The sequence below is a fragment of the Rhinolophus sinicus genome, chromosome 1 (assembly GCF_057876585.1).
Source record: "Rhinolophus sinicus isolate RSI-liver-muscle chromosome 1, RSI-T2T, whole genome shotgun sequence".
Lineage (NCBI taxonomy): Eukaryota > Metazoa > Chordata > Mammalia > Chiroptera > Rhinolophidae > Rhinolophus > Rhinolophus sinicus.
In genome coordinates this window covers 123,875,951-123,892,201 of record NC_142501.1, presented here as the reverse complement: position 1 = coordinate 123,892,201, position 16,251 = coordinate 123,875,951, and the positions used below count along the sequence as shown (strand labels likewise).

The following is a 16,251-nucleotide window of genomic DNA, read 5'->3' as shown; positions in this document are numbered from 1 at the left end:
AGAAAAATGTAATCCATTTTTGTTCTTAGAATTTCTTCTATTATGTTAGCTCCCTCTAGACTACTAATTCCTAAAAGGGGGAGTGGCATGGGGTGATATCTTAGTTTGCATCTCCAGGTGTGCACTGAAGCCCTCTGGCTATCTGAATATAATACCTGTGTGAGGGGGCGTGAATTTTCCAACACCAGCTCTCAGATGCTGCAATGATTAACCAGTTACCACCACTGCAAGAGCTTAATGCTCCAGCATGCAGCTAACCTGCTAGACATTCTAGTGTCCTTTCTCTACCACTTCTCCTGCAAATCACACTCACTCTTATGCCCTGAGCTTATTTTTTGATCTATGTAGAACAGACCCGAACCTAACTTCACTTAAATATAGACTGAACATAACTCCATTCACTGCTTTCCCTCCTACCACACAGCTCTCTCATTTATGCTACTTAAAGTACTACACTTTGGTATAAGAATTAAGGTCTTTCTCACCATACCATAGCGTTAAGAACAGCACTGAACAACTAAAATCTGCGACCCAGAGCTTGCAAGAATCTGTAATGTATTGAATTTGCTCTGTGATTGTTGTTTTTATGAAGTTCTATATACTCATAATTTTTAAAGTCAAATAGTTCAGCATAGTTTAAAATGAAAAACAATAGTCCCCTGCCACAATCCTTCCACTCCTCAGAGGTAACTGGTTTCACTCCTTTAACCTTTATTCTGGTATTTGCCTCCATATTTTAAAAAAATATACTTTTATTATTATTATTATTATTATTATTATTATAGTAATAGTTATGTGAATTAATAGAAATGCAATTTACATTCATATAAGTACATTATAATTACATTTAATAAATATTTTTAAATTCTTGATTTTTACTTTTAGATAATATACATTAGTTTTCTGTTATGGAAGATAAGAATTTAACTCTCTTACACACATACATATACTTCCCTCTCCCTTAGCTTCCTAGTATAATTATATGCTTCATTTTTGCTAAGTCAGTATTCAGGGTATACAGTTTCTGATTATGCGATTATCTTTCCCTTTCTTGTATAATATTTTTGTTCTCCCTAAAAGTAATACCTGTCTTCTTTTCTTCTGTTTGCTAAACTTTCTATGTTTTTACTGATCTGTCCCCAAATTACTCACCACTCACACCCACCCTCACAGCACCCCCCAGACGCCCAGAGTCCCGCTGCTCAGGCCCGGCCAGCTGCTATCTAGACCCGATGCCCAGCCATCCACCCGGTCCTTCCACACCACCATGGGGGTTCGCTTTGTCTTGTCTGAGCTGGACACCTTAGTGTTTCCTGGATCCCATGTCTTCATTTTCCTTGCTTTATACCCTCATGTCAGTAGGAGAACTTCTAGTAATTTCTGAGAAAGATGGAGGGGACAACAGATTTTTTTTGAGACTTTGAATGTTGAGAAATGTTTGTTTTACCCTCACTCTTAATAGTTTGGCTGGTAGAGTAAATATTGTTTATTTTGGGTGCCACCCAAGATCTTTTGATCACCTTTCCCTTGGTAAAATTCCCACATCCCCACTTTTCCAAGGTAGAATCTAGAACTGCTCTTTTGCGGCTGGGGGTGGGGGGAGAAGGTATGTAATCTAAACTCTTCCAATGACACATACCCACTCGTATGAGGTTCCCAACTCAGATAGCGGTTGTTTGAATCCATCTTTTTGGTAACTGATTAAGTAGAGACTTCTCTGGAGGGGAGGCATGGCTCAGTAGTGCAGCTTCTTCATTATTGCTGCCAACTGTGGTGTCCGTGCCAAGTGTGGCAGGGGAGATGTTTTCTTAGGTGCAGCCCCCACAGTGGTGGTTGGGTGTAGATCCTAGCAACGTGGGACACAAACCTGCATTGTCTCGCTCACCAGAAACGTCGGGCATAACCTAAACCTTCTGAGGTCAATACATTTCTTATCTGTTTAAACTAACTATGTAGTAGATTCTGCTGTTGACAGTTAAGAACACTGAATATCATGAAGTACAGAATTGTAGCTTGGAAATCATTTTCCCTCGGAATTTGCAAAGCATCCTTCCATGGTCTTCCGGTTTTGATGTTTCTGTTGAAAAGGCTTACACCACTCTTGTTCCTAAGATTCTGGACGTGACTTATTCTTCCTCTCCGAAAGCTCTGAGGCTCTTCTTTTTATCTGCAATACTCCAGAATACTGATTTGAAATGTCATGGTGTGGCTCTTTTTGCATAAATTGGGCTGCTCCACACAGTTGTACATGCTGTGCACTGCACCACTCTAGGGAGCACTCTTCCCATCTTAATCCATAGACACATGTATGGCTGTCCATGATGACCCTGTGGGCATTCTGTGGGACCTTACAATCTGGAGACTGTGCTCCTTGAGTTCTGGGTAATCTTTTGTGTAATCTTTCCTCTCAACCACTGTCTTTGTTCTGTCTCCGGATCACCTATCCGTCAAATATTGGGCTTCCTAGATAAATCACATTTTCTTATTTTGTCTCTATTTTCCATTCCATGTCTCCTTGTTCTACTTTCTGAGAGATTGCCTCCACTTTATCTTCCAAATTTCTACTGAATATTTAACTTCAACCATGCTATTTTTAATCTACAACAGTTCTTTTTAAAAATAGCCTTCTGTTCTTCAGGATCCTAGATCTTCTCTTATCTCTCTGCAGATATCAAGTATAGATGTATTTACTTTTTTCCTGTTTTACATTTTCTTCCATTCACTGCATTGTTTCCTTTCTCTTTCCTTTTCACATGCTGTTTCTTTTTCTGTTCTGGTTTCATTTGTTGGTGTCTCTCTTTTGTTTTAGAGTTAATGTAAAATGTTTCATGATCCATGGCACTGATATTTCCAAGGGAAAAGTGATTGGAATGTGTGCAGTGTGGTATTTCTCAAGTAGTGGCTTCCCTCTAGATGGCCTGGAGTGATTATTTTACTGAGGATCCCAAATGAGAGTCTCCATGGGTTGCCTCTCTCCATCTAATCTATTTCCCCAGAAAGTAATCTAAGGTTGGGTGTGGGGGGGAGTGCAGGGGTATAAGCCTGGCAGCCAGCATTCTCAGATCTAAGTTGGGAGAGGGGCGGGGGCTGTGTCCCCAAATGCCATCTTTTAACCTCATCTGTACTGTCGCCAACAGAGGTGATTCCAATTCTTTCTCTCTCTGGGTTTCTGTGGAGTGAAGCTGCTTCTGGACTTTCTCCAAGTCTGGTAAAGTTTTCAGCTCTCAGATCTGCTAAATCATTTACCACCCTTCTTTCAATTTTCCACTGTGTTTTATTATTGTCACCTCCTTTCTCATTTTCTTCTTCCTTCTGGGATTTTGAATATTTTTCCCATCGTTTTTCAGGAAGTATTTTGAGGGAGACGTGGAAAATATGTTGAAAATACCATTTTTTAAACTTAGTATTCCCGCTATACTTTGAAAAACTTATGGAAGGCCAACTGTATGCCAGGCTCATACCTCTCCTCATCCTCACTGATAAGTAATAACAATATAGTACCTAGTTCATGGGATTACGTTGAAGAATAAATGAGAAAAAGCTAGGTCAAGCACTGAGTATAACTCTTATAATTGTGAAAATAATGGGGACACCAAGCGATACACGGCAAAGCAGCGTGCACAACGTCCAGAGGACAGAAAAAGTTCTTTTCTGGAATGGAGATTCAGCCCTGTGGTCCTGGGACCAGCAACATCAGTATCACCTGGAAACTTGTTAGAAATTCAAATCCTCGGTCCCCGCCCCAGACCTACTGAATCAGAAATGCTGAAGGTGGCCCTGCACTCTGTCCTTTAACAAGTTCCGGTGATTCCAATGGCCACTAATGTTTCCGAGACACACTGATAAGAGACAAGGAAATGGACTCCCTGTCATTGGATGCTATCTAGGGACCACCTGCAGTCACGGGATGTCTCATGTGATACGAAGAATAAGGCCAACATTTCAATAAAAGCAGAAACCTGTGGCGATGAAAGCCAAAGAGACAGACTTGCACATAAAAGACTGATTCCAAGCCCTGAAGACCTGGTCCTGCCCTTTCTCTCCTCAGCTCTGTGAGCTCTGCCAGGATCCTGCTCAGCAACATGGCTCAATACATCCTCCTGTTTGTTTTCCCTAAGCCAGTTTGAATCAAGTTTCTGGCATTTGCAATCCAAATAATCCTGACTAGTGTGAGACTCTTTCTCTTTAAGAGGCAGAGTGGACCTGACCTTCCCCGGAGGACCACCTACAGTAGCACAGGAGAGACAAAGGGCAGCTCCCAGAGGAAGCCAGCTATTAGAGCCACCAGCTGGCTCTTCTGACAAGTTCCACCACGCTCTGAATTCAGTGTCTTCTCTGCTTACATATTGTGGAAAATAGGGCATATTTATACATATAAGAATCAAACTGGATAAAGTTATCTGGTCTTGGTATTTCAGGATTTGGTGAGTACATCCACATTCATCCTGTTCGTAACTCCCATGATTTTATGAATTTTCATCATACTTTAGTCTTCATCTTATCTCTCCTCATCTTTCTAAATTTCAGAAAGCTCACCCACTCAGTGAGATTCCTAAGATCTTCCTGTAGGTCCAGGGATCCTAAACCCAGCTGATCAATTAATATAACGCCATGCTGTACTCCAGACCTACTAAATCTCTCTGGGCCATTTAATACACACACACACACACACACACACACACACACACACACACACAATAAAGACACAAAAGCATACATATTAAAATACACATAGATACATATATATATAAATATACACATCCATTCCCTGGTGAAACTAATGATTCCCATTTTTGTGGCTTTGATTGCCCTGAAAATTAGGTTTTCTTAACACAAAGAATTTCATTGTGTTGCTTCTCTGTAACAGTGAAATTTGAAGAATGAATATTTTTTCTAAGAGTTACAAAATTAAAGCTGAATTGTCATAGAAAATCATTACAAATGAAGCAAGCTCTCCTCAACTCTGCAAAGCATCCACAGAAAAGGAATGTAGACACCATGGTCTAACACACAAACAGCAAATCTCGGTCACATGAGTTGCCACTTCCTTCTGCTCCCATGGACTATGGACTCTCCTACCAAGCCTGAGCATGACTCTTTCTCAATACAGGGCTCCTGGAAGCTACCACTAATCCACTGGGGAAAACACACACACTGTCACCTAAAACTTCTGGGTTTAAAATAAAGAGGCCTGGGTACTAGTCCCAACACCATCACCAGCTATGAAAACTTCTCTCTGTGCCCATTTCATCTTTTTTAAAACAGAGATAACCCCTATCTTCCTTCACAAAGGTGATGAGGAAAAATGAGATTCATGAATCTAGAATATTCAAAACAGAAGAACAACTTGGCGGATGATACAGTACCCTAAAGACAAGTCAACCAAAGCAGAACATTGGATCAAAGGAAAGAATCCCATAGTTCTTAAGCACATGAACCAATGGTCAAAATCCTACTTAAAATTCCCCAGTCAAAAAAAATATTGTCGGGGCCGGCCCAGTGGCTCAGGCTGTTGGAGCTCTATGCTCCTAACTCCAAAGGCTGCCGGTTCGATTCCCACATGGGCCAGTGGACTTTCAACCACAAGGTTGCCTGTTCAATTCCTCGAGTCCCACAAGGGATGGTGAGCTCTGCCCCCTGCAACTAAGGCACCTTGAGCTGAGCTGTCCCGGATGGCTCAGTGGGTTAGAGCGCAGGCGCTCAACCACAAGATTGCCAATTCGATTCCTCGAGTCCCACAAGGGATGGTGGGCAGCGCCTCCTGCAACTAAGATTGAACATGGCACCTTGAGCTGAGCTGCCGCAGAGCTCCCAGATGGCTCAGTTGGTTGGAGCGTGTCCTTTCAACCACAAGGTTGCCAGTTCGACTCCCACAAGGGATGGTGGGCTGCGCCCCCTGCAACTAGCCAAGGGCAACTGGACGTGGAGCTGAGCTGCGCCCTCCACAACTACTAAGACTGAAAGGACAACAACTTGACTTGGAAAAAAGTCCTGGAAGTACACATTGTTCCCCAATAAAGTCCTGTTCCCCTTCCCCAATAAAATAAAATAAAAATAAAAATAAACGTCATCACGGTCATCGCCACAAAGGTGGAATTCCTTAGGAAAAAAAAAATATTGACCATTTCATAGTTTTAATACTTTTAGGCAAATTGAAGCTGTCAACAGGTACTGGCTAAAGGGAAGTATAAGTAAGTGTCAAAATAGAAGCTACTCCGTACTGTTTTCAAAAACACTTATACTTTTCAAGTTTTGAAATAAAATTTTGAAATTAAATATGCCAATGCAAAAATATTAAAATATTTGCATGAATTAAAGAAAAGCAAAAACCTACTAATAATTAATGAAACATAATACCAGTGTAACAATCAATACTAAAAAATAAATTAAATCAGAGTAAGCATACAATAGAAAACCTGGATTAAACCTGAAAGCAAAACTATAAACTAGGTTCAATGCATATAAATTAGCTAGTCCTGTGATTCTAAAGGTAATTATAGAAGTAGCTAACATTTACCGAGTGCTAACTTTATGCTTGAGATATATACCTTATATATTATTTCTAATTTAATCCTTACAACAATCTTGTGAAATAAATACAAATAACTATTTTCATATACAAATGATGGAGCATGGTTAAAGAGGTTAACTGAGTTACCCAAGGCCATGCTTAGTAAGTGGTTCAGCCCAGATTTGAATCCCAGCCAACTTTGACTCCAAAAATCACTCTCATGTGCAAAATAATTTCTGAGCAAGATATTATTGCAATCTCGTTATTAAAAATCTGTTACTATATAGCTTCAGAGTTTACATAATACATAGCTTAGTACCGGCTTTTCTCCAAGAAGTCAATATTTGTTGAATGAATATTTACTTCCTATATCCAAAAAGTATTTTCCTTTCTGTCTTATTTATTCAGCACATTAGTGTGGCTTGCCCAGGGCACCTTCTCACCTAGATGAAAGTAGAGACACATTGACCAATGTATTATTCCTTGGCCGCCTCCTCTCTAGGCATCATACAGATCACCACCCATCTCTTGTGACAACACATTTCTGCAACAGGATAGATATTTATAAGACAAATAAGTTTGTGAACTTGTTGCAACGATGTTGCTAACCTTTTTTAAATATCAGAGTGTTTGTTCATTATGAATCTGTACCAACTGGACACACAGTTAACCAAGTTTATTATTTAGAAGTGCTGAAAAGGGTGCGTAAAAAGACAGGACGACCTGAACTTTTCACCAACAATTCATGGCTCTTGCATCACGTCCTGCAAGAAAACCAAGCAGGACAATGTAAAAGAAAATTAATTAGAAAATAAAGAAGGAAAAGAAAAAACAGCAATATCCTTAAAAAGCAAGATCTGTAAAAATCTAAAAGGAAAAAGTTTTCTATATTCTTCTTTCTAGAGAAAGCCCAGGCTGTGTTGAAGGTCAGAGTTTCAAGATATTTCTGATATGCTAAAGAACAATTAAGAATGGAAAGGAAATAGAAAAACAGCAGCCTTCTCAAAACAAGAAAGGCTTTGCATATATATATGTGTGTATTTAACCTGGCAAATACATTGTTGAGGTACTAATAAGGAACCCTAAATTACGGTAACTATTAATTCTACTTTTATATCTTTGTAATGTGAAACAAGTTAATGTATGCTTTATTTATTCCCAAATCCTTCAATATTATAATTGTCTTCTTAAACGTATTTTAATCCTAAACCATTTCTAATAAACATTTGGAAAAGATTGCTTTTTTTTGGGCCAAAATCTATTTCCCCTTCTTCTTGGAACAATCTGGATGATATTTCCGAGTTTGACGAGACCCCGTGACAAAGTTCTGGCCACCAGACTAGAGCAGAAGTGAAGCACACCATGTCAGGCTGTGTGCTCTTCCCCTTCTCGTCAGCTACAATCCAGACCTGATGGTGACCCACCTTAGAGCATGCGCACAGGTACAGGGTCCTGAGGAATGACTACAGCGCAAAGATGCCTGCCAACCTGGACTGCTCCCGTTGGAACAGTGAGAGAAATAAACTTCTTTTTGTTACAACAGCTTAACAATTAAAACTGCACTGTCCATTCTTGTGTGGACAAACTGCCTTCTAAATCAGTATAGCCATCTCTTTGCAAATTGCCGCAATTCTGAGTACTATCTGCTGCCAATAGCAACTATCAATAAGATGAAATGGTAATGAAAAACCTACCAGAGAACTACTTTATTTTGAAATGTTCAACATACATCTTAGGTCTCTTCTTTGTCCTAGAATTCTGTTTAAGCAATTACTGAGGTTTCTGTTTCAGGCATCTACTATTTGAGACATGAGCACTGTTTAGATTTAAAGTACAAAACATAATTGTTTACTCCCACGAGGTCTGGCACTTTTCAGCAAGATGGTAAAGGCAGTGAAGTGACAGCTAACTAAGAATTTCCTGACTGTACTCTTTCTCTTCTTTCATTCCTATTACATCACCAGTATAGCTCATATTTCACTGTAAGAAACAAAAAGCGTGAGTGTTTCCTGTTTGTCATTAGAACTGAAAGCCTTATTTGAGTTTATTTTACAAATTGGCTGCACAGGTGTTACATGACACATTGGTATAAATTCCCTTCACAGTTACCTATTTTGTACACCAGCTTTTCGTACCTTGATAAGCTAAGAAATACAACCACATTGTGCAGTCCTAAAATTATTCAGAGAACTTCTAAGTGGAACATTAGTTTAGATGCCATCATTACTTCAAGCATACAAGATTGACACTACCTCTCTATATAACTGCCAATCTGCTTGGCATCAACACTTGCTAAAATCATTCCAGTTCAAAGTATAAAATGCTAGGGTCATAGGGGTTCTACTTTAACTGCTTTAAAATATAAACGTCCATATCCCACTAGAGTTTTTTCAACTCGTCATTGTCTATTTGTCGGTATGTTAATGCAGGGTCTACTAAATCTATTCAACTATTCTAATAAATAGAAGGGGGAAATGCTTTACTCTCATGGAAAAGGGAGGCCAGGATGAGAAAGACTAACTCATTTACCCAAATGTAGACATAATACGCATTTGTTAAAGAAGTATTAGTTACCCGGTCTTATTTTACTGTAAGTACTTTACTGTAAGTATTTTACTTATAGTAAAATAAGACTGGGTCTTATATTATATAAGACCCGCTCTTACGTAAGACCAGGTCTTATATTAATTTTTGCTCCAAAAGATGCATTAGAGCTCATTGTCTGGCTAGGTCTTATTTTCGGGGAAACACGGTATAAAACACCAAAATAAAAAGCCCAACACTCTATGATCCTTTAAAATGCAAAGGGACTGTCACACCTCAGCAATCTGCCAAGGATTCAAGGCCATTATACCCACGCCATCATGAGAGCCTTGTCATTGAGGGAAGATTAAACTATATTCAGTTAATTTTACAAAGACAAATAAGTGTACCATAGAGAATTTTATCAAAAGCAGTTATTTTTTGTATTTTACACATGAACAAGACAGTACGATTATTTATTCACTGTCAGAAAACAGGCTAGGTAAGGTTTTACAAGTAATCTGATGATAATGAACCATCTCTGTGACCTTTACTCATAGAATAATTGTGGCTGACCTAATCTACAATAAAAGGAAATACAGATATTTTTCCCCAATGGATGTTTTGATCTGATTCATGTTACTTGCTCAAGCTCATTGACCAACTGTGTAAACATGCAGCCAGTACTACTGAACCCAACAGTCTGAAAACATATTGGAAATCTAGCCAACATTTTCTTCCCAACCAGGCTATACAAAGAAAACAGCAAAACTAGGAATTGAGTAGACTGGACTTGGGATGGGTAGAATTCCTAAAACAAATCACACCAAGTCCCTCTGGACAAGCAACGCCTTCAAAATCACTTCAGATTAATGGAAGTTGCATTTTTAAATAATTTTTCTTGGTTCAATTCTCAAGATGTTTGGAAGATGACAGATAAAATTAATAAATTCTAATTTGGGGTTTCAAAACCTAGTTTTCCATTACAGAATTCAATACTTTTATGTCTTTTTATAACACTATTTCAGTTTAAAATGCTCAGAATTACTCCCATCAGTGATAATTCCCAGTAATTTTAGAGTCAAGTCAGTTTTATTTAATCTCACGTCCACCAACTAAATATTTTTCAAAGCTTACATTTCCCTTCATTCCTCATTCAACAAATATTTAATGGGCATCTACTTTGCTAGGTACTGGGTTAGGACCCAGGGAGTCAACAGAGAATATAATAGCCTATGCCTACTGAGCTTAGTTTATTTAGAGAATGAAAAAATTAAATACCATCTACTTTCTCAGTGCCTCCGAGATAAACACACTCTAGGGATGTCAAAAATAAAAAGGTCTGGACTTACGATTTCATGTGACAAATAACTGTTAAATGTGAACATGTTACACATTTGAGTTATATATACACTTTTGAATTTATCCAGTACATTTACCTACCTATCAAATTGTCAAATGTCCAAAGGTTTAAAATCTCTTTCTCTTCTCCAGTGCTTTTCCTCCATATGAGCATCATGGTAAAATTTTAGTTTAACTTTCTCATCTTTTAGGGAAAGAGGAAAAACACAAAATAAAAATTAATAAAGTAGTGATATTAAGATACTTTCTTTTTTCAGTACAAAAATCATGAAGAAAACATTGCAACATACAAATATTTACCCACGCTGAGGCTAACCATATCTGATGTTCAAGGGATCCTAAGGCATTTCCTCTCCTTATAAAATGTGGCTTCTGAGAAAAGGCTTTGTGAAAACGAAAATTTTGCCATATCAAGCATATGAACTACAAGTATAGAAAAATATAATTAAAGTATCACATGTACACGTCCACTTATCAATTAGTGGTTTACTATTCAGTCCAATTGAATATACTAAATTGAGTATATTTTATCTTATCTTAGAGGAGAAATTTGAGTGGAAAATGAACAAAAGTTTCAAGGAATTAGTTTTTTGCCAAAGTGTTGAAGTACTATGCCATTTTAGTTTTTAAACGAACAGTAATCCAAACAAATCATCCTAATATTTGTTTTTTAATAAAATTTTCAATAGTATGATTTTCATACTAATTTACCTGAAAAAAACCAGTTGGGTTTACTTAGAGATTTATCCCCCCCATGTATTTTATGGGGAAGAAAATAAACTCTAAAGAAACTTTATCTCACAGCATCAACTGTTTCCTTCAGTTTTGAACCTCTTAGCTGTTATGAGACTAACTGAAGGAATGAAATGTTCAATAAATCTGCTTGCTAAAAGTAAGAGTTAACCACATTTCCACCTCCTGGACTGTTCAAACTTCAGTGATCCATGACTGCTACTGCTAACAGATAAAACCGGTATGGCAGTAGAAAATAAATATTAAGCATAAGAGAATGACGAATACTACGTATCTTGGAAAAAAACAAACAAAAACTAAGCCATAGAAAGAGGATGGGTAATACATGACAACCTTTAGCCAAGACAACTACAACAAAAAAACATGCTGCCATGTAACACAATCTTAGGATCCATTTAATTTAAAAACATTACCTTGAGAATCTAAATCAAGGACTTGGAATCCTAATTTAAAAATGAAAAAAGACACAGAAGAACCTATTAAAAACAGTAATGGGCTTACGGAATGCTTTTTATGAACTTATACCTAATGAGTTCATTGATTTGTGTACATTTTAAGCATCCCTAAATGTTATACAGCTCTAAATAAAATGGAGAAAGGGGGAAGAACCATAATTAGCCAGATGATTCAAATAAAATTTCTTACCAACTTACATAATTGGTGAAGTGAAGCAAACTTTATCTTACCTACAAAACCAGAGATGCATGCATAGTTAACATTTACACCTTTGACAAATTGTCTTTTCTTGATGACCAATGGCATCCTTCCAAAACGTGGTTAAGCAATGGACTCAAGCTCATTTGTGTCTATAACCATGACACTAAACAACTAAAAAGTAAAAACTTAAAACTGTTTTCTTTTCCTTCAATAAACATACCCAGCACTACACATATAGGTGGATTTCTCAACTAAATGTGGTTACACATCTTAAAATTATTGATTCCCATGGTTTCAAAAGGCCAGGCTAGATAATTAGGGCACTGCTTTTATTCCTCTTTAAAACATTAAAATCTATAGAGTGGAACACAAACTATGATATTTAATTAGACATTGTGCTGGTTAACAATACTTGCACTTCACTGTTCATTAGTCGATACATCTGTAGTTTTAGATAGGAATTATAATTAGAAATGAGAGCAATTTCTTAAATTACTCCACCTTTAAATTGTTAGCCTTATTCTTTGAAATTACTAATGATTATTCTATCTTGTTCATGTGAGAACGTAAAAAAACCTCTCATAATTCTGACATCACACATGAAAAAAATAGTGTATATGTAATAAAGTTTCCTACAGACGTCACTTTACAATTTAAAAACCACTTTAGCCAAAGACATTATAGAAGTAAAATTATGCATTTTATTCATTCATTCCATCAGCTGAGAATTGTTCTATTGTACAAATACAGTATTGTACAAAAAAATCACAAAATGTTACAAAATAAAAAAGTACAAACTGCATTACTTAATAAATATGACTAAAAGTAGTTAAAGTGGAAATCAGATAGATTTTAGGTTGGGAACACTGACCCAGCAAACCATACAAGCTCTGTTTACAGACATTTTTATTTATACATAATACAGGGCAATCCTATTTTGCCTTTTGAAAGAATTTAAAAGGAATAAAGACAGTATTCTCCTGCTATACAGTAACTGCCAAGTTTGGTTCAAGGCATCAATCCTATTAGTTTTCAAAACTCTTAGTTGAATCCAAGAAGGCATATATAAAGCAGGAGGCTTATCTTATCACAAAGTTTTATACCATGTTAAAATTCTTTTATAACAAAATGACAAATATAAATAAAAACAACTGAGCACCAATCTACTCTAAACATCAACCAGAGGACAGAATAATCACTCTGCCATCAGCAAATATCAGACTCACATTCAAGTAACAGCTGGTACTATCCCTTAAAGAAAATTCTTCCCACAATCTTCCCTTAAGTATTTCTCTTTAAAAGGTTGACCATTTCTAGAAAAATAATGATTTCCAAAACAACAAATTTATTTCATCAAAATGGAATGGGCCAATCACCTGGTAACATGAATGCATCAATGTCCATTTGAATTAATTATCTAATTGTAAAATTCAAATTCAACAACACAAAATAACTACTAATTCACAAATTCTGTTCAAAATAATAAACTTCATATAAAGCACTTCTCTGGTTTATGCCAAAAAGCCATTTGTCAAAATGGGACACGTCATAAAGTTACACCAATTTTTTTAATGTTGTGCAAAAATACATTTTTATAGAAAATATATTATCAGGAATGAACAAATTTTCACTGTGAGAAATTAGCTTGCAAATTAAGTAGTGCTAACTTTATACAGCAAATTATAAATAACAGTAGGATCACCCAAAGCTACCATGAAACATCATTTAGGTGCCCAGCAACCTTCAGCTCTGAGAAAAACATTCAAAAAAAAGGATTAAGGCATTACACCTACTGTAAATCTACCAGAAGTTTAAAAGTGCTATTACCCTGATTAGAGTTCATATAATTCTCCAAACACAAATTATGTATGCACTTTTCCCAGGGTGTAAGTTTTCAGACACTTCAGGAGCATGCATTTTGTTCAATATACATTTTGGAGAGAGATATGGCCATGGATTTGGCAAGTTCTTCATCCCGTTTTCTTTGCACTTGAGTCTGTTTGCACCAATTGTCATACTCTGGATTAGGATAGGAGTGATCGAACACTGCATCATAATGTCCATTGCTGAGCCAACTGAGCCAAATACTAGGCCTTAAGGAATCTTCTGGGCCCAAATAGTGAATCATGGTAGACACCGTGGGGCTCTCCAACCTTCCTCCAGTCGTTAAGTGTATATTCACATTCAGCATCTGCCCCATGGCCAGCAATTCCGGGTACCCTGCCCATGCCCCGTCCTGAGCAGCAGCGATGATAAACTCCCCCACGTCGCCCTCAATCAGGGGGCTAAAGTGGTCGAGATGATCCGCGATGTAGTGCACGGTCTGTTCCCTCAGTTCCCGGTGCAGGCTCTGGTCCCCGTACACCGTCTTGCTCACCGCTCGGTAGAGGCAGTTGCCATCGGGAATGATGTGAAATCGGTACTTATTCCTCTGTCGCAGGTACTTGTCCTGCCGCTCCACCTCCGCCAAGTACAGGGCCAGTTTCTCGTCTCTACCATCCGACCTGGAGACGATCGCCGCCTCGGCTGCGCCGTTCTGCGCGGCCTCGCAGCTTCGGGCCGCGGGTGCCTCGGCCTCCGGGCCGGGCCGCCGCCCCTCGTCCGCGCCGGGAGGATCGCTGCGGTCGCTGGCTCTCTCCCAGACCCGGAGGCTCCTCTCCGCCGGGTGCTCCTCGCCCCACGGGCCTGGGCTGGGCTCCGGGCTCCCAGGGGGCGGTGCGGGACCCCGGTGCTTGGCTGCCGCCAAGGCCTGGCGGTGCTCGCTCAATCGGAAGCTTCGATCAGGCCCCTCCCGGGCCGCGTCCTTTCCCGCTGTCTCGGGGCAGTCGGGCCTCAGCAGCTCCTCCAGGAGCCAGGCCGAGGAGCCCCGCCGCGGTGGGACAGGGGCGCCGGGCGCGGGGGCCAGCAGGAGGCAGCGTCCGCGCTGGGCGGCTGGCGCCGCGACGCCTGGATCCGGCCCGTGCAGCACGAGCCGGTCGGCGCCCAGGGCCCGCACGGTGATCTGCGCCGTGGACTTGTAGTGTTGCGGCAGCGGAGGCTTGCAGGACCCGCCCGGGGGGCCAGCGGCGGCGGAAGCGGGCGCGGCGGCCCCAGACACCATCTCGAAGCAAGAGAAAGCAGGCATCTTGGCGGCGGGGGCGGCTGCGGCTTCCCGGGGCTCGGCGGCCGCGACAGGCTGGCACTCACCGGTCTCGGGCTCCGGTGCGCCGCTGGCGGGTCCCGGGGTCTGCAGAGAGACCTTGAAAGGGGTGGCAGCGGTAGTGGCGGGCGGAGCAGGGGCTGCGGCCGTGGGTCCCGGTCCCCCGGCTGGGTAGTGGGTGCAGACGCTGCTGTAGAGCTGCATGTCCTTGCCCGCCGCTCGGCCCCTTATAGGCGCGGCGAGCCCGGGTGAGGGGGACACACCCTCCGGGCCCAGGGGAGGGGGCCGGCCGAGCGCGATGACCCAGTGCCCCTAGAATAAAAATGACCCAAGGGCCGCCAGCCGGCCGCGCGTCAAGAGCCGCAAATAGTGCGCGGGTCCCCGCCAAATTCCTGCTGCGCCACAGCGCGCGGTGGGGGCAGGGAGGGGACGCGCGCTCGACCCCTGTCGGTGCACTCTGCTCGCAGACCCGGGACGCCGCGCCCGCTGCCGCTGCTCCGGCCCGTGGCGGCCGCTGGGGACTCTCGGAGGAAGCCGCCCGCCCCGCTGGAGCGCGTCCCGCCGGCTAGGAGCAGAATAGGGCGCGCGGAAAGGCCGGGAGGCGGGGCCGCGGTTGTTTACCTCAGGCGGTGCGCCCGCGTCACGTGGGCCCGCTGGAATGTGCAACTCGTCCCGGCTCCCATTCAATTGTGCGGGCTCGCCCCGCCCCATTCGGTGGACGTTATGGGCGTGGCCCCAGGCTCTGGCGGCGGCGCGCGCGGGCGAGGCCCAGGCTGGAGCGCGCCGAGGCTCGGGCGCCTGCGCAGTCAAAGGATTCCTGGCACCACCACCCCGCGTGACTCTAGTGGCGGATTCCCCTTCTTCAGCCACAGGTGTCGACGCAGCGTTGCTGTGCTCGGGATTGTGACGGGGAAAACGCTGCTTCGGGCAAGCTAGGAGGCTTTGGAAGCTTGCATTTCGAAGGAAGCTCCGGGCACCGTATAAAGGACGGAGCGCGGCCTTAAAACCTGCATGATCCACCATTCCTGCTTGCATTCGCCTCTGCCGTCTTTTTAGTGAGCTCCTTGGATTAAAATGTTACGGTTATGTGACGCCATCAGTCATCCCCAGCACTTTGCTGCCCTGATAAACCGAAACCAAGTTTTCTGTACCCCTAACTAACCCATGTCGACTAGCAAATACATGACTTGGGCGAACGGAAGCCTTTCAAACAGCATTTCGAAACACCAAATGCCTAACGACCTCGGGCGTTTTGAAAATAGGTGCTGCTGTAACCATACGTCAGGCAAAGTAGAGAGGGGGCGTG

General features: G+C 41.4%; 1 protein-coding gene across 1 annotated transcript; it reads right to left on the bottom strand.

The window, feature by feature from the left end:
• Positions 1 to 12,484: 12,484 nt before the first annotated feature.
• OTUD1 (OTU deubiquitinase 1) lies at positions 12,485 to 15,536 on the bottom strand. The gene has a single exon (XM_019754201.3). The coding sequence runs from the start codon at positions 15,147 to 15,149 to the stop codon at positions 13,710 to 13,712; it is 1,440 nt and encodes a 479-aa protein (XP_019609760.1). The 5' UTR covers positions 15,150 to 15,536; the 3' UTR covers positions 12,485 to 13,709.
• Positions 15,537 to 16,251: the final 715 nt, after the last annotated feature.